Source organism: Hemibagrus wyckioides, linkage group LG27 (genome assembly GCF_019097595.1).
Source record: "Hemibagrus wyckioides isolate EC202008001 linkage group LG27, SWU_Hwy_1.0, whole genome shotgun sequence".
Classification (NCBI taxonomy): Eukaryota; Metazoa; Chordata; class Actinopteri; order Siluriformes; family Bagridae; genus Hemibagrus; species Hemibagrus wyckioides.
Window position 1 is genome coordinate 11,157,830 of NC_080736.1, and position 19,016 is coordinate 11,176,845.

General features: G+C 37.5%; 1 protein-coding gene and 1 long non-coding RNA gene across 2 annotated transcripts; one reads left to right on the forward strand and one right to left on the reverse strand.

Annotated features, from left to right (window-relative positions):
* The first annotated feature begins 4,573 nt into the window (after positions 1–4,573).
* On the forward strand, positions 4,574–17,556 carry aqp9b (aquaporin 9b). Its single transcript, XM_058381384.1, has 6 exons — positions 4,574–4,718; positions 6,128–6,254; positions 9,595–9,732; positions 10,265–10,383; positions 11,423–11,640; positions 16,053–17,556. Exons 1-6 carry the CDS (start codon positions 4,617–4,619, stop codon positions 16,216–16,218), a joined length of 870 nt encoding a protein of 289 aa, XP_058237367.1. The 5' UTR covers positions 4,574–4,616; the 3' UTR covers positions 16,219–17,556.
* LOC131347376 (uncharacterized) lies at positions 14,452–16,146 on the reverse strand. Its single transcript, XR_009203753.1, has 3 exons — positions 16,012–16,146; positions 15,147–15,234; positions 14,452–15,033 (listed from the first exon to the last, which is right to left on the reverse strand). It is a non-coding gene; the product is annotated as an uncharacterized LOC131347376 (long non-coding RNA).
* Positions 17,557–19,016: the final 1,460 nt, after the last annotated feature.

The window sequence follows — 19,016 nt, forward strand, 5'->3', positions numbered from 1 at the left end:
GGCCGCGAATACAGGGGCCGTCCTCCTGATATCATTAAAATCCAACATTTACATAAACCTACTCTTTCTCTCTGGCAGATACCACCCACTTTCAGTGATGGGCGAGTCGCGAAAGTATCGGATCTTCTTTGCTGACTCTTCAAGCAAGTCGTGCAAATCGACATTCATTCGCCAAGTCGCACATTTTAATAGGCATCAAATATTATTAGCCATTAAAACTAGATGACCATTATCCTAGGTATGTAAATTTCCGCGTAAACGTTACTGTTGAAGAGAAATGAAAAAGTAAAACGAGTCAGTGAAGTGAATCGAATCAGTAAGCGCGCATCATTTTTATTCCAGCAGCCTAAAGAGGAACAGATCGGCACTTCGGGATACCCAGAGTAGTTTATGGGCTTTAAGTGATTTTAAATTATAAATATATTTAGGCTCCTATCTTCTATAAATTAGGATAGAGTTTCAGGATTGTTTGTGTTATGAAGACCTACTTTTTTTTTTATTATGGTACCCTATAAGTATTTGAAACGATGGATGTATTTGTTAAAGGGTTAAAAAATAAAGCATACTAATAGCAGTACTATATCCTACTCACAACTACAATTAGGCATTTATTAAATTAAGAAAAAAGTAAAGTGGGATGAATAAAGTATCTATCTATCTATCTATCTATCTATCTATCTATCTATCTATCTATCTATCTATCTATCAAGTATAAGTGTTTTTTTTGTAATCAGACTTGGCGCATCTACGTGCTGATTCCTCTATAAAGTGCTACTAACATCAACTTATTATTATCTAGAACCTAAAATCCACATTATACAAGAAACAGAACATTTTCCCATTTAAGCCAATTCTTGGAAGTAGCAGTATGTAAAACATCATATTTCGGAGTAGCTGCATAACAGCTACTACATTTGTAATCTGTTGTAGTCTAATTGTTACAGTGTTTAGCCTAATTACTGTTCATTTACGTCCAGCTGGACTTGTCCTAACACTGTGTGTGTTAGTTAAACACTGAGGTTGTGAACGTGGTTGCCATATCTGTTCCCTTACAGTTCCTCTATCACACGTGAACGTGAAAAACTTCCAAAGTCCGTTTGCCTCGCAGCTCCAAAACACTTAATCATACACACACAAGCACACACGCAGAGACAGAGCCAGAGAGAGAGAGAGAGGGAGAGAGAGAGAGTGATAAGCCATCAGGATGTTGTTCATCTCTCCACATCAAGCGATCACACCTTCCTCTTGCTCCTCCGTCCTGAGCTGAATGGTCGCCTCCCGCCGCGCCAAACGTCTCCTTCAGCACTTCAGCGCAGCCAATACACACCATAAGCACATCTAAAATCTGCCTTTAACACCCGCAACATCTAAAATCTACCCTTTAACACCCGCAACATTCAGGCTGTGGGGATTAAACCACAAACACATTCACACCTCCAACAGCAGCAACTTCAGCATGCAACCTAAACATGTGCGCATCAGCCAGGAAGACGTCCTAGATGTAGTAAATAAATAAAAACAAATAATCGACTTCACACTTTCTCTCCAAAGTTAAACAGTTGGTACAATAAGAAAGCAGTAAAAATCTGCGCAATAAACTGTTTTTTTTTTTCTGAGCTGATGTCAAGGAGGAGCTCGCGCTAGTTGTCATAAATTTCTCTGACACATTTACAATGCTTTCATACACATTTTGAAAGGTTTTTAGGTTACACCCATCTGTAAATGCTTTTAATGAATTTACCCTTCGCAAATGATTTAGTTTTAAATGACACTCATCCACATCTAGCGAATATTATTACATTCAATTATTTCAATTCCTTTTGCCCAGAGAAATTTAATTGAAAATTATTTTACTCTTCCGTCTAGAAGAAGCCTTACATTTGTATCAACCTGAACTAATATAATATAATATAATATAATATAATATAATATAATATAATATAATATAATATAATATAATATAATATAATATAATATAATATAATATAATATAATATGAGATGAGATTCTAATATTAGAAAAACAATTTAATTTAATAGCATAAAATAACATAATATAAACATTTATATACCTATAGATTTAGTACCTAGCCAAACACACACACACACACACACACCACAATGAAATAGGTATCGAAAAAAAGGTATCAATTACTGTTCCTTGTCACTGGAGTAGAAATATCAGAGTTACATATTTTGTACCTATATTACATACATACTTACATACATACATACATACAAACCACTGACAGGTGAAAGAATAACATTTATTTACTCATTACAGTGTCACCTATAAACACATGGGAAATATTAGGCAGTAAGTGAACAGTCTTAAAGTCGATGTGTTAGAACCAAGTGTAAGGATCTGAGAGACTTTGACAAGATCCAAGTTGTAATGGTTAGACGATTGAGTCAGTCCTTCTAGAAAACAGCAGGTCTTGTGAGGAGTTCCCACAATGCAGTCATTAGTACCTACCAAATGTAGTCCAAGGAAGGACAACAGGTAAACCCGTGACAGAGTCATATGTGCCCAAGGCCGACTGATGTGCATGGTGAGATCACAGAAGAGCTAGTGGAGCACAAGTTGTTAAAGTTAATGCTGGCTATGATAGAAAGATGTTAGAACACACAGTGCATGGCAGCTTGCTGCTTATGGGACTGCGTAACCATAGACAGGGTGCCAGAGGTCTGAGTGCCTATTCTGACCGCTGTCCACCACCAAAAGCACAGACAATGAGCACATGACTATCAGAATTGGCCATGCATTGATGAAAAATCATCGCCTGGTCTGATGAATCACATTTTCTTTCACATCATGTGTGTGTGCATCGCTTACCCGAGGAAGAAAAGGCACCAATATGCACTATGGAAAGAAGGCAAGCTGGCAGAGATAGTCTGATGCTCTGGATAATGCTCTCCATTATATATTAGGATTATCCTGGGTCCTGGCATTCATGTGGATGTTTTCTTTGACACATACCATCTACCTAAACACTGTTACAGACCAGGTACATCCCTTCATAACAGTATTCCCTAATGTCAGAGACCTTTTTCAGCAAGATAATGCTCCCTGCCTTACTACAAATATTGTTCAGGAATGGTTTAAGGAACAACGAGTTCAAGGTGTTGACTTGGCCTCTAAATTCCCCAGATCTCAATTTAAACATCTGTGGGATGTACCAACCAATCCACAGAGGCCCCAACTCACAACTTACAGGACTTAAAGGATCTTCTGCTATCATCAGTGGTTATCATATATAGCTATTGATAACTAAAGATGTTGATCACTTTAGATCTTATGATGACTTTACATCACTAACAGAATTAAATACTATGTCTTAATTTGTACAAAGCCTACTGGGTGCTTTTTATCCATCAGCACACACACACCCCTGCCGCCATGACAGTGTGTATCTGCTTCACATCAAAGACAACACTTCAGAAAAAAAGTGACAGTGAGCAGTGATTAATGAGCTGAGCCTCACTCATCCCTCCATGGACTGTCTGTCTCTGCCCTTTTCTCCCCAGGGTTAGGAGATTGCTTAATTTCCAGACAAAATTGTTTACAAATGAATCCAAATTACTACAAACCAGCACCAATCTAACTCTAATTAAAGGACACTATATTTTAACTAAACAATATTTACCAACCAGTCCAAAGCATGTTTTTTTCCAGGGTGAGAAATTGCCGCTTGTATACGTGTATTTTGTGTTCAAGGAGCGCCCTCTGCTGGACAAAAATACGAGTCTGTAAATAACTCCAGGTTGGTTGCTCTTTCTGCGCATGCGCTGTCCGTATTCCGTGAAGGAATTGGGTTTTGGGCAGTTAATCAGATTTAGATTTAGATGTCTAAACCTTTGGATAAATCACTTTTAACTGAATCAGTCAGTAAAATAAGCTTTTTTGTCCTTTTATTATGAAGTTTGTTGTTTTTTTTATGGGAAAACTTGTTTAGACATTGTGGCAAATGATAAATATTAAAAATAATTAGCTAATTAATAATTATGACACTTTGAACTAGATATCAGAGGTCCGCACAAACCACCCCAGGTGTATGTGTAGCTTTAGGGCCGATTATCCTTTACTGTTTTTTATTCTGATTCGAGCTGAGAGCGATGATTCATTGATTCATTTATTAAAAAGTATAATAAAATGTATATAAATAAAATTATATTATAAAATATAAATATAAAAAAACAACTAAATATATTTGCATATAACAAAAGACAAATGTAACCCATACACGTCAACCAATTTCATGTCAATAATGTCAAAAAGGTTTTAAAGTAAGAATATTCGAGTATATTTCAGTATAATTAACTATATAGATAAGATTACTTTGAGGCCCTTTAGTTGCTGATAATAAGTTCCATGGGTTACAATAACAGCCCAAAAATCATATAAAAATATGTATATAAAAATATGATTAAGACAAAGTCAGAGAAAATAAGAGTTATATAAAAGGAACCGATTCTTTGACAAATCATCTGTCATTAAAATAGGTTAATGGGGCCGGCTCATTGACTCATTTGTGTGTGTGTGTGTCCTGATCCTCTTCTCATTATGGTTTTAACTCTCCTGACTAACAGAAGACACTTGATCAGCTGTGAGCAAACATGGAGCTGGACAGCCTGAGGGGTCTGAGAGAGAAACTCACACTTCGTCATGCTATCATCAGAGAGTTTCTAGCGGAATTCCTCGGGACATTTTTGCTCATAGTAAGTCTTATATTATACTATAATGTTTATAATAAATCCGTCAAGAAACTTTTTTATTCTTATTGTCTACAGAGACAATAATATAACTGTAAACTGTACCAAAAGCCTGTTTTTAACAATATATTTTATCAATATGGCATATTAAATGCAAATTTTTGGAATGAATGATAAAATAATGTAGAATAATACACAAACATTTTATTGTTTTTTTTTAAATATAATAACAATGCTGAAATGATTGTCTTATCCTCTTCAGACTGATACTATAATTCATTCTGTCCATTTTAATTTCTCCTTAATATCTCTGTTTACTACTACTTTATAACTCCCTGAAAGTTAATCAAGGTGTTCAGATACCTCTTCCCCTCATATGCAGACATATCCAAAGCAGTTAGGGGTAAAAGGATGTTTGTGGACATCATAGTCGACCAGTCCTGACTGATTACAGCATGTTTGTTAGTAATCCTCAATTTCATTTTGTTAACCTTTTCCAACCTCATTTGACGTCTGACAGTTCAAAGATTAACAATCCTCTCTCAATTAGAGACACAAAGCTAAATATTAGATGACACGTTCTGTTAATGGATTAGTAAGTACAATCAAGAGACTTGTATTTGTCATGGACAACTCAGGAAAGAACAGGGAGGTTATGGGTGAGGGGGACTTTTTTTAACTTGTCTACCAACCAAAACCAATTACAGTTGAAATCACTTGTTTTCTATCTAGAGGTGTTGTGTAGTTACGCAAAGGGCAATTATGTAATCATGTTTATAATATCGAACAGTGATGTGGACATGGATACGTAAATAATAAGTTAATGGAATCATTAGTGCAAGGTGTTCGTATACATTTTGGTTGTAGGTGTTAATTTGGCACCTGAGTAACTATTGGACAACTGGATTACTAAATATATATTACATTTACATGCGTTCAGGTGGAAGATGCTATTGACTAAAGCGAGTTACAGAGTGAGACAGAATCCAGAAGCAGACGTTTTCTAATGTCTCAGTGATTTGAATGATGTTAAGCAACATTTAGTCAGAATTTGCTTTTTGCAAACGTATGAGTTTGGGTTGCAAATTACAAACACTGCACTTACAAAACCTCCTTTAACCTTGTACACAAAGATTTTTCCCCCCACAGTGTCCTTTTTGCATATATCAGTGTTAATTACTAACGAGAACAATATAGAATTGGACATCTTTTGTTGCTCCTCTGTTCTTGTCAGTCCTCACTTAGCTGAAATCTTTGATCGTATGCTTGCTTCTAATTAGAGCTGAAGTCCTGCTGAATAACAGAGCTTGAATGTGATCTGACTCACAAAAGAGGAGTTCTCCTCACTGCTCCTCTGTCCCTGACTGTATTTGTTGACTGTGTTTGCCTGGTTTGTTGTGTCTGTCCTCTCTCAGCTTTTTGGCTGTGGCTCAGTGGCACAGGCTGTGCTCAGCAGAGGAGCTGTGGGTGAACCGCTCACCATCCACATTGGCTTCACCACAGGAGTGATGCTGGCTGTCTATGTGTCAGGAGGTGTATCAGGTAATAGAATATTCTATAGAAATTGAAGATCACCTTGTACATGCCTGAAAACCCGGTTGGTTGGGATCGACAAGCTTTTTCCCTAACTTTAATTTGACACCTTTTGAATTTTGTCAAAACTTTAGCAAATACATTTGTCCAATGTGGTAATTAACAGTTTAACAATCAGACCAGTTGCATAGATGTTTATATTTAAAAGATATACAGATATAATTATTATATTAATTACATTATATTACATATTCTAAATATTATTTTAATAAGTCAGACAACTGGTGTGTTGAATGATTTAAACTGATGTATGAATAGGCTAGCAAGGTGATTTGCGAATAACCTATTCCTTCTTTACATCATCACCATTCACAAATGAACTATAGGCCTACCTCAAATTCTGAACAGAGTTGGTTGAATAAAAGTACATTAAAGAAGGCGTTTTCCATATTTTTTTGCCTCCAATCTCCCCCACATCCTGAAACTCAGTTTAACCTCTGTGTATAACCCAGTTCAGCTTACTCAGCATGACTGTGCACTAGCTCACTTTCCAAAACATCTTGAGAAATCAATGGTCATATTTAACTGTTTTGCTTTGCCATGATCTTTGATCAGTGCTCTCAGACACCAACACAGCTCTTGTGTTGAACTCGACTGTGAAAAAAAAGAAGACTTTCCAAATGGTTGTGTAGGATTTCTGAGCATACTGTGTTATTAAAGTCACTTGTTATAAAGATGATAGCTTTTTTTTGTGGAAGTGGTAGTTTCATTTGACATCACACAAAAAAAAGGCTTAAGGGTCTGCACTGTTAACCTTATCAAGAAATCCAGAATACGTGAATACACAAATTAGATATTCACTCATTTAATCCAGATTCACTCATACACATCACACAGATTTATAAACATACAGCACCTACATTCTGCATGATTAGCTGCTGTCGTTTAGGATGCGGTAGTATTTGCCCAGCACATGTTTAATCCTTACTCCAGTGACCAATTTTTTTCCGAAAAAGTAAAGAGAAAAAATTGATTCAGAGCACAGCGTCATCTTCAGCATAGACATTTAACTGCTTTGCTCAAGGGCTAAACAGTGTTGCTTGGCAGGATCGTGTTTGAACTTATGACTGTCTGATCAGTAGCTCAGAGCCTGTAATGACAGAGCCAGCAGAACATTGTGTAAACTGTCCCTGATTGCTGTTCAGTCTATTCTGTTGTGAAAAGAGGCAGGTGGAAACTGTCTTTTTTTTTTAGCACTAATCATAAGACACAGCTGGATTCAGCATGCTCCGAACTGGGCACTCCATCTTGAACTTTATCCTCAGGGAGAGTGTGATTTAATGAATTGAGAAATTAATGGACTCCTGCTTCGTGTGAACTCAGATGCTAAATAATTAAAGAGGAGGGAGTTAGTGATATTCTGTGCCAAGAGTGTACTCTATGGAGGTGTCAAGTTTAAGAGGGAAGCACAGTCAGTGGTGTGATTATACACTTTTCATCGACTGACTCTACAGATGTGAAACACAATGTGTATCTAATAGGACTTTTTTAAGTACACTCTTTATTGGGTTTTGCTGAATAAGACAGTGAGTGGGTTAATGTACACCATCAGCATGAATGAAGCATCATTATTGGTGATTTTAAAATGGACTGGCATTTCACATTATTACTAAAGCGAAATGAGGCGTGAAATGAAAACACAGCAATTTCGCAGGCAAATAAAAAATTAAAAAAAAAAACAGACTGCAGAAATGACATGCAGCATACGTAACGGAGACCTGACCAAGTGGACAGGAAAAAATCCATATATAGTATACTGTGGCCAGAAACAGTAGCAAACTTGGGTGACATTTATGATTGCAGACCACATCCTAAATGACATGAAGATTGATTGTGGAAATGTAATGGGAGGGAGAACTCAGAACTTGGGCTCAACTTCTGCTTTGTTTCAACATTCAGACCCACACTAAGGACTCTTGGGCAGGAGTTTTTGAATAGTACAGAGGAAAAAACGAGGTAGTGGGTACAGAAAAGTCATCACTAGTAGTAGATTTATGACTATGGTTATGGTTTATAACTAGGCAGAAGGAAGAACTTTGTCTTTGGTCTGTAATTTGCCAGCGCAGTTCTTTCTGCATATTTCTTTAAAATTTATTACAACAGACATTTCTGGGTTCTTTTTATATAAAGACCTTAGTGTGAAAGCACAACCAGCTACAGGATAATACAGAGACAATACAAAGAAATGAAGAATTGATCCTATAAAGCACGGGTTCTCAAACTGTTTTGTAGCCAGGTTTCTTTTAATAGTAAAATAAATTCAGTGGATCCCCACACTACCTTCTATTTAAATATTAGGCTCATTATTTGAAAATATTCATTAATATTCCAGATATTTTTGAGACAGTAGAGATACAGAGTACACTTATTGGCCAATGTGTTGCGCAGTTATTGAGAAATAAATTATTAGGAAAAAAAAATTGTTCAGGAAATGATTCACTGAAATGACATGACCCTTCAACTCTTAAACAGAATTATTAATAGCCATAAAGAACATGGAAAATTGTGTAAAATTTTAAAAGATTAAGTTCATTGACCTGCTTCCCTCTACTCAGATGGAGAGATGGAGCTTTCAACAAGATAATGACCCCAAACATGCATTCAAATAAACACAGGACAGGTTACAGGAAAATTAAATCAGTCTCTGAATTTGGCCTCTACTGATAACCTGTGGTCAGACTTGAAAAGGCTGTCCACAATGACATATATAAGAATATATGGAGATTAAAATGCTCTGCATGTGGTAGAGCTAGATCCTTCTACAAGATCCATCCACTGTTAATCATTACAGGAAAAGATTCATCATTCTGCTGATAATTTAAAGGAATATTTAGAAAACAATGCACTACTCAAGAATTAATTATTAATAAAAGCAATAACATATTAACCAAAGCCTCTCTAACTGACCCTGGATCTATCATACTGACCAGGACAAAGGAGTGTAAGGGAGACATCCTGTTTTCTATTTGTTTTTTCCCTTTAGACAGTGAGATAAGGTGAGCGAGACTTGGCCAAGCTCCTCGTAGTACTTTGGAGTTAAATAGGGGTCACTCCTACAGCCTACAGTGGCCTAAGACGACTTAGGCAGATTATGTCAGTCCCAATTCCCAGGAAGCTAAGTGTATAATAGAGACTAATAGAGAGTACACATTCCTTTAGGTGTCTCCTGAATGCATTTCTAACACATGTTGCCCACCATCATGCTTTAATTACTATGTAGTCAATGAAAACAAAATGCTGATCATGTCAAAGTTTAGGACGTTGACTGATATATGTCTTCTTCTTACAGGAGGACATGTAAACCCAGCTGTATCTCTAGCTATGGCAGTCTTAGGGAAGTTTCCCATTAAGAAATTCCCAGTGTATGTGGCTGCCCAGTTCATTGGTGCTTTTGCAGGCTCTTGTTCTGTCTTTGGCCTATACTACAGTAAGTAAATATATTTCATTTCATATTTTCATATCAAAATGGATTGTCTAGTCCCTAGAATCAGGCTAATGTTTTGAATAAACTTCTGAGCAAACAATTAGCATTAGTATCATCAATAAAGTAGAAAGACATAGCATGCATCAGATTAATATCCTGTGTAAAGGCTCTTGAGTACTGTAATGGTCTTAGAGTTCAAAATAGCTCAAATCCAGCTAAAAAATCCTGGACAAAACACAACCATCTGTGGCTGAATGTCCAAGAGAGAGTAATTGACCCTACTCTTGGATTGGGAATTACCCCACTCTTGAATTGCTGTCTCTAGTGATTATTAATATATTAGTATCAGACTCAAGTCTTCAGCCATGTATGTTTCATATTTCATAAATATCTTCATATGTCTGTGCTGATTAGTTCACCCTCTGCACTCTTCACTAACCTTCTACAACTGCATACATGGGTGATTTGAAAAGAATGCATACAAGAGAGATGAACAATGAATTAAGAGCTAATAGAAAACATTGAATCTCTACAGATGCCCTCATGGACTACTCCAATGGACAGCTGCTGGTCACAGGTGAAAATGCCACCGCAAACATCTTTGCCAGCTATCCAGCAAAACATCTCTCAGGCCTCAATGGGTTTTTTGATCAGGTGAGGGAACACGTCTTTTGCTTTGTATTTGGAAAATAATTCATACAAATATAGACCATTATGTGTCTTATCTGAAGTGTTTGACTGGACTGTTTATCATACACACACATATCTGAGGTAGAGATCTTTGCTGTTTGGACAAATTTCTTTCTTTTGATTTGTATTCATGACTTCTAGAGCAAGAACAAAATGGTGTCAATAGTCCTTGAATTATCCTTGAATTGATTTTCTGAGTGCATTGTTCACATTATTGAAATAACCTGCAAGCAGTTCAAGCCTCAGGGTTGCCAGGTATTTTTTATTGTGCAGCACTGTTGTAGAAGGGATTATTCAAAAACATGGAGACAACTTATGTTTGTGCTTTAAGTCTGAGAGAACCACAGGATTGTTCCCCTACTGAAAACATGGGGTCAGAATTGAAGAGGACATCCACAAGCACAAACCTATGAATATATAAAGATTAAAATGTTTTTCCCAGGCTTTAGATAGTGAGGTGAGGTGTCATCATGAAATGAACAAAATGGTCATAATTAATTTCATAGTTGGTTTGACTTTTATGTAAAATGTTATGAAAAGTGTATGGACGTAATGAATGGGAGAGAAACCTCCAGACCTTCTAAAGTCACTGTACGTGGGTGTTCACTATCCAGATATTATAGTCACAATCACAAAAGAAAAATAACTGACTCAGGGGGAGGAGCTGATGCAAATGAATGTCATAAAACCAACTTAAGCAAATAGAACAATATCATAAATTCTAGTTTTGGCCTGTATATGAGAAATATAATTAAATGAGTATAAAATAATGTATGATGCATATTAAATGGCCATCTGTTGCTCATTAACTTCAAAAGCATAATATTGCTCAAGTGCAGATTCACAGTAGATGAGTTGTCTAAAAGACAGTCAGGAATTAATTATAAGTCTCCTTGCTACAACATGATAAGTGGAATAATACATAATAAACTCCAAGCTCCAAACACACACACACACACCACACACACACACAGAATGTAATGGTTACTGCTTATCGATGCAGGTGATTGCCACTGCAGCTTTGGTACTGTGTGTCCTGGCCATTGTGGACAAGAAAAACATCGGACCCCCTAAAGGGATGGAGCCACTACTCATTGGTTTCACAATCCTGGCCATCGGAGTGTCCATGGGTTTTAACTGCGGCTATCCCATCAACCCTGCCCGAGACTTGGGACCCCGGCTTTTTACCGCTGTGGCAGGCTGGGGGGTGGAGGTGTTCAGGTACAGAAAACACACTCACACAAATCTGCTTGACCTGTGACCTGACCCTGACCTAACCCGATTCCTTACGTCAGAGTTCATATTATACGTCACTCTAATGCTATGACCTTAAAGCAATATTAACTTCCAAAGAAACACTAGCTAGCTAAACATATGCAAAACCTTTTGAGTGAAACTTAAACCATTGCCGAGATTGATGATTTAGCAGGGAAAAAAAATTCCAACACATAATTTGGGCCTTGTTAAGATTTTAGCAGAGAAGAGTTCATGATAATTCCCTTTTTTTAATTGAATTATCCTGTGTGGCTACATAGCACTAACTTAATGTAACTTAATCTATCTATCTATCTATCTATCTATCTATCTATCTATCTATCTATCTATCTATCTATCTATCTATCTATCTATCTATCTATCATACACACACTCCGGTTAACAGTAGATGTAAAGTAGGATTACACACAGGATGAAACGCCACACACACACACACACACACACACACACACACACATACACACACAAGTATCAAGGTGTAATACAGCGCAACTAGACCAGTGAAAGGATAGCTCTCAGTGGAACAGTGTTGTTTTCTAACCATAGTGAATTGGGTATTCCAGCTTGCCAGCATGAGAGATCAAAGAGACTTTCAAAGATAGCTCTTAATAGAGTCTTCCTCTGACGGCCCATGTCTTCTCCTCTCATACAGTTGGTTAATTTTTCTACAGCCCCTCTGTGTCTCTGAGAAAACCTTAAAATAACACAAGTCTTGTGTGTCTTTCAGCACATAATGTATTCCAAGTGGTCTGTCTTTTATGTCTTTTAAGTGGTCTCTCTGTCTTCTTGCTTTTTCTCTAACCCAAAAATGGCTTATAAACACCCACCAGAAGAACACTGTGTTATTTCTTATGCATAAGCTAAACAGCCATGGTCACACATCATCAAGAACCATCTGTAACATTGTCTCTGTGCAGAGGCAGAAAGCCAAACTGGTTTACATTCATACTGATGAAAATAAACGTGACTATACTATAAATGTTACATGAATCCACTTGACCATACGTTGAAAGACACAGAAAAAGGAGATAGTAATGCTAGTGCATGCAGCAGAGGGCACTCTCAACTGAAAGTCAAAAGATTCTGCACCACTACCTGATCAGACCAATATAAGCCTATATTATACAGAGAGGAAAATAGTATAAATGTATAGTATAGTATAGTATAGTATAGTATAGTATAGTATAGTATAGTATAGTATAGTATAGTATAGCATAGTATAGTAGAAGTGTAATATAGGTACAGTGCATATATCCACTTCAAAATTATATACTCACATGCATTAAAAAAGGTACGTATGAGTATATATATATATATATACACTATATTGCCAAAAGTATTCGCTCACCTGCCTTGACTCGCATATGAACTTAAGTGACATCCCATTCCTAATCCATAGGGTTCAATATGACGTCGGTCCACCATTTGCAGCTATAACAGCTTCAACTCTTCTGGGAAGGCTGTCCACAAGGTTTAGGAGTGTGTTTATGGGAATTTTTGACCATTCTTCTAGAAGCGCATTTGTGAGGTCACACACTGATGTTGGACGAGAAGGCCTGGCTCTCAGTCTCCGCTCTAATTCATCCCAAAGGTGTTCTATCGGGTTGAGGTCAGGACTCTGTGCAGGCCAGTCAAGTTCATCCACACCAGACTCTGTCCTCCATGTCTTTATGGACCTTGCTTTGTGCACTGATGCACAGTCATGTTGGAAGAGGAAGGGGCCAGCTCCAAACTGTTCCCACAAAGTTGGGAGCATGGAATTGTCCAAAATGTCTTGGTATGCTGAAGCATTCAGAGTTCCTTTCACTGGAACTAAGGGGCCAAGCCCAGCTCCTGAAAAACAACCCTACACCATAATCCCCCCTCCACCAAACTTTACACTTGGCACAATGCAGTCAGACAAGTACCGTTCTCCTGGCAACCGCCAAACCCAGACTCGTCCACCAGATTGCCAGATGGAGAAGCGCGATTCGTCACTCCAGAGAACGCGTCTCCACTGCTCTAGAGTCCAGTGGCGGCGTGCTTTACACCACTGCATCCGACGCTTTGCATTGCACTTGGTGATGTATGGCTTGGATGCAGCTGCTCGGCCATGGAAACCCATTCCATGAAGCTCTCTGCGCACTGTTCTTGAGCTAATCTGAAGGCCACATGAAGTTTGGAGGTCTGTAGCGATTGACTGCAGAAAGTTGGCGACCTCTTCGCACTATGCGCCACTAATGCTTCAGCATACCAAGACATTTTGGACAATTCCATGCTCCCAACTTTGTGGGAACAGTTTGGAGCTGGCCCCTTCCTCTTCCAACATGACTGTGCACCAGTGCACAAAGCAAGGTCCATAAAGACATGGATGACAGAGTCTGGTGTGGATGAACTTGACTGGCCTGCACAGAGTCCTGACCTCAACCCGATAGAGCACCTTTGGGATGAATTAGAGCGGAGACTGAGAGCCAGGCCTTCTCGTCCAACATCAGTGTGTGACCTCACAAATGCGCTTCTGGAAGAATGGTCAAAAATTCCCATAAACACACTCCTAAACCTTGTGGACAGCCTTCCCAGAAGAGTTGAAGCTGTTATAGCTGCAAAGGGTGGACCGACGTCATATTGAACCCTATGGATTAGGAATGGGATGTCACTTAAGTTCATATGCGAGTCAAGGCAGGTGAGCGAATACTTTTGGCAATATAGTGTATATATATATATATATATATATATATATATATATATATATATACAACACATGCACCTTACCATCGCTAAAATATCATGCCATCACACACATTTGTGTTTGTTGAACATACTATTCTCACTTCAGATTTAGTCCCTACTGTTTCTGTTATAATAACCTCCACTTTTCTGGGAAAGCTTTCCACTAGATTTCAGAGGGTGATTGTGTGCATTTGCCCATTAGAGCATTAGTGAGGTCAGACACTGATGGTAGAACAGCATTCCAGTTTATCCCAATGTGCTCATTGGGGTTGAGGTCAGGGCTCTGTGCAGATCACTCCAATTCTTACACTAGACCCTTGCCAGACCACGTCTTCATGGAGCTCACTGTGTACACAGGGGCATTGTTGTGCTGGAACAGATTTAGGCCCTTTAGACACCAGACATGTCTTTATTGATCAGCTACATTTAGTGTACAGGAAATATTTTCCTTTGAGAGCTAAACACAAACAAATTGGCCCACTGTGTTTGCTTGATCTCCATTTCAAGCCTTGTAGGTAGAAGCAGATAATCCTGTATCAGGACAGGTTGCCAGAGCAATCACCAAGTCAACAAAAAGATGCATGAGGGCATCAAGCCCAGCCAAGGGGGTGATTAGTAACATCAGGAAATCTGGGAATCGAAACAGTCACAATAAAACAAGCATATAATACATAAATCTTCAGTATCACACTTTGAGTATAGGCTAATTTATATCACTTATTATAACAGTATTATAGTGTTACCTTTTAGGTTGTTCAGACTATTCAGAGACTAGTTTGCTCAGAAAATGTGAAAATAGTCAGCAGAATAGTCGGTGGTGATGTAGGGAGACTGCAATTGAAAGTGAATGTAGTAAAAGAAGGATTACTGCGAGTGCCAGGACTTGCCACCTGTGCTGTAAAGCTGTAACTCAAGCTGTAGTCAATTACAAAGCATTGAATTAGACAATGGTGTAAGATAAGACCCATAGAAGGGCTAATAGAAGTTGTCACAATTATCTAAAAGTAAACGAAATAATAAAAAAAACATGAAAAGTTACAAACACTAAGGAGGAACATAGCTGGGTTGCTCATTCGGCCATGTAAGAACATAAGCAAGTGCCTCTGTGTGATGTTATTGGAAAACAACTTCTTGATGTTAATAACCTCACTTGTGTGTTGTTCTTTACAAATGAAATTTGAATGCAGGAGAAGACTGTGTGTCAATGCTTGACATCCTTAATACCATTCAGAAGCACTGCCTTTCCTGAGCTGAACATAAGCTTCTTAATTGCTTGTGCATTAATTATTCTCACATGTTGCATCCTGGTCAAAAGCACACTGTTTAAAAACAGTATAAATATATGTTTAGTTTGGACATCTGCCGACTTTGCAGCTCAGCTGTAATATGATTCTGCTCTGTTCTCTGTTCCTGCGTGATATGTATGCTTTTCTTTAAACAAACTCCTCCGCACATCCCAACATGACACTGTGTGCAAGTTCAAAACATTTATCAGTGGAGCATAGGACAAACAGAAATGTAAAAAATCCTACACAGGTCTGTTAAAAATCCTACAAACCATGTTCACCAGCAATGGTAGCTAGACATATTAAATATGTATGTTCATACGTGATGCTCGATGGTGGGTGTGTGTTGTGCTGTGTGTTCAGAGCGGATGGTTGCTGGTGGTGGATCCCAGTTGCTGGCCCAATGGTGGGGGGTGTGTTGGGAGCGATGATCTACTCTCTGCTGATTGAGCTACACCACCTGCCAGAGGAAAAGCATGAGGAGAAGAGCAATGTTAAGGACAAGTATGAAATGATCACCATGAGCTAGGCAGAGGACAAATGCCACTCTGTCTCTACTTCAGCTGTAGTGCAGAACCTCTTTTTCTTCTGTTTTCCTTACTTTTTTTCATATCCAGGATGATGCTGGCATTATTATAAATCCCACAATTAAACTAGATGGAAAGTATCACAGAAGCAGTGATCAGATCAACATAAGCTTCTAATGAAGTAAATTGAAACAATGCTAAATTCCCGAATTATATGAAGGTATTATCCAGATATCCTTCAGGGATTAATGTTTCCTTGTTCACATGTTCATTAGATAGTCTTATCAGTCTCATAAATATTGAATCTTTGTTAATTGCACCACTATTATTACCTATTGTGATCTATTTGCCTATCTACTTATTGCATATTTTCTTATCATTTTACTCCACTGTATATATTTGATATGTAAACTAGTATCAGTCGCCTAATTTGTGATTACTAATAAACGTAATTAATAAACGTAAATTTATAAACATATTAATGTGTAATTCAGTAATAATAAGTTGGATTCAGAGAGAAATAATTATTCATGATAAGGACTGTGCTAAACACATTGCAGAGCTGAACTACACCAGCACATGTTATATAACAGGACAAGGGTCTAAAATTTGACTGAAGGGTGAGTTTTGTACTCCACAGCATAATGTGGTCAATTTTTAAGTGTTTTTGTTTTTTTAAACTTGTGTTTCTGTGCTGTGTTAAATGAAATAGAACTGAGATTCTCTTTAGGCCTGCAATAAATGAGAGGCCACTGACCTCTCAGAAGGCAGCTTCAGTAAAGAGCTCATCTGTTATGCAAATTATTAGACAAGAACTTGGTTCTCATTTTCCCAACCCAAAAACACGGGAAATGTCAGACTTCAAAGAACAGTGTCACACCCTATAGTTAAATTATTGAAATTATTGTTGTGCATAACAGTGTCCAAATTGTGGGAGGGCCATGTCCTTACCTTCTCTCACATATGTATAAGAATTCACCAATGCTTATTTTCTCTGTCTGAATTCATAAGCTTGATTGACCTGAATTAAATTAAATATCAATTGAAATACAATTCTGCATACATTTGACCTAGGTTGGCAGCTCTAAGGGTATTTCAATGCTAATAACTTGTAACTGAAAAACTAGATAAACACATTTTTAGCCTGAGAAAACATTTGTGTATTTTGTTTTTTACTATGATTTGTTAAAAGAACTCTATGTAGGCTTATGGGATGCATCTAAACCGTGGTTCGAATATTCTTGTATTTTTATTTTTATTTATTAACCACATATAGTTTAAAGATATGACCTCTGAAATGACCTCTGTAAGCTCTGAAATAAATGAAATGAAATTTCTGGTTCAACACAAACCTGACTCCTGGAATGCAAATTTACAGAAACCTAATTTATTAGCTAATTAGGGGTTACTCAGAATATATTCTGGATATTCTCAAAGATGTGCCTTGTAGTAGATGAAAACACTTTGGACCAGACTGACCCCGATCACCTGATTCAGAGTCATTGTTTACTCACTAATCTGGGTCACAGTCATCCTGTGCGTATACGTTCCTGGAGTTAAAGCTGCTGTCTACGGCAAGATTCAGCAAGAGCACCAAGTGCTTGAACACAACACTTTTCCAACACATTTCCAAAAGCTTATTAATTAATGTATATAAAAACAATGTTAAAATAAAGAAGCTAGTCAAAGTACTTTAAAGTTTAGGAAGTTAATTGGGGCACCTAACATGCACAAACTGCACTGTTTTTTGTCCCTAATTACTCTGCATCAAAAAGCCAAACATCAGCTATTCGCAAACAAATTTAAAAACAAGGCTTATGGTTAGAGAAACCACTTTGGGCATAATGTGGAGGAGCCAGAAGTGCACAAAAGTACAGTGTGCCTGGAAAAGCAAATGTTCTCAAAGCTCTGTTTGCTCTTCTGTTCTGCCCTGATAAGATTCTAGTATTTATATTCCAACATAAAGTTGCTATTTCTGCAACTTTAGAAAAAGGAACAATTCTAAGAAAAACAATATATATATAGTACAGGTTTTCATTTAAAATCAAAAGCTATAGCATGGCTTCAGTGAGTTACATTTAGTCACTGACCAGAATTATGGATGTTTGCATTAGCATCTGGATAGCAGAAATACAAAAATACAGGATGTTTGTCTAGTATCATCAATATATAATTCCAGTTATAAATCTCCCTGCTAAAGGCTTAATACTTGTCTGTCCCAAAGAAAAAATAAAAGGACAATTAGGTACATGCATATATTCATCTGCTAACTGTTTTAAAAAGTTATATAGTTGTAAATTGAACACAGTGCTGTCCCTTCTTGAGCCAGCATGTTTGTATTGTTCATTACCTCCAGGTCAGCTTTGGTCAAGCAATGGTACGTTTGCAAAAAATTTCCAGTCATAGACATTAGATGTTATACAGGACCACAATCACCTCGTTACTGTTAATGCAGGTTCATGGCTTTAATTTAAGGAATAATATAATTGTATATGGCTTGCATGTTAGCCACATTTCTGGCTGAAATCAGATAATTGTGTTGTTCAAAAGCACAGGTCTGTTCAAATGACTTGCAAAAGACAGCCTAGATTCAGTGTCGCAGAGAAATGTACTATTTTAAGAAATAGACTATAATCAGTAATAACACATCCGGGGAAAAAACAAACATTTAGGACGTGTGCTTTTGCCTGTGTAGCTAAAACTGCAGTGATAAAAGCACTATAGGAAGTTCTCAAACAAGTCTGAAACAAGTACCAATGCGGTTTCTTAGAAAACTGCATGACATTGTGAACAACAAAAT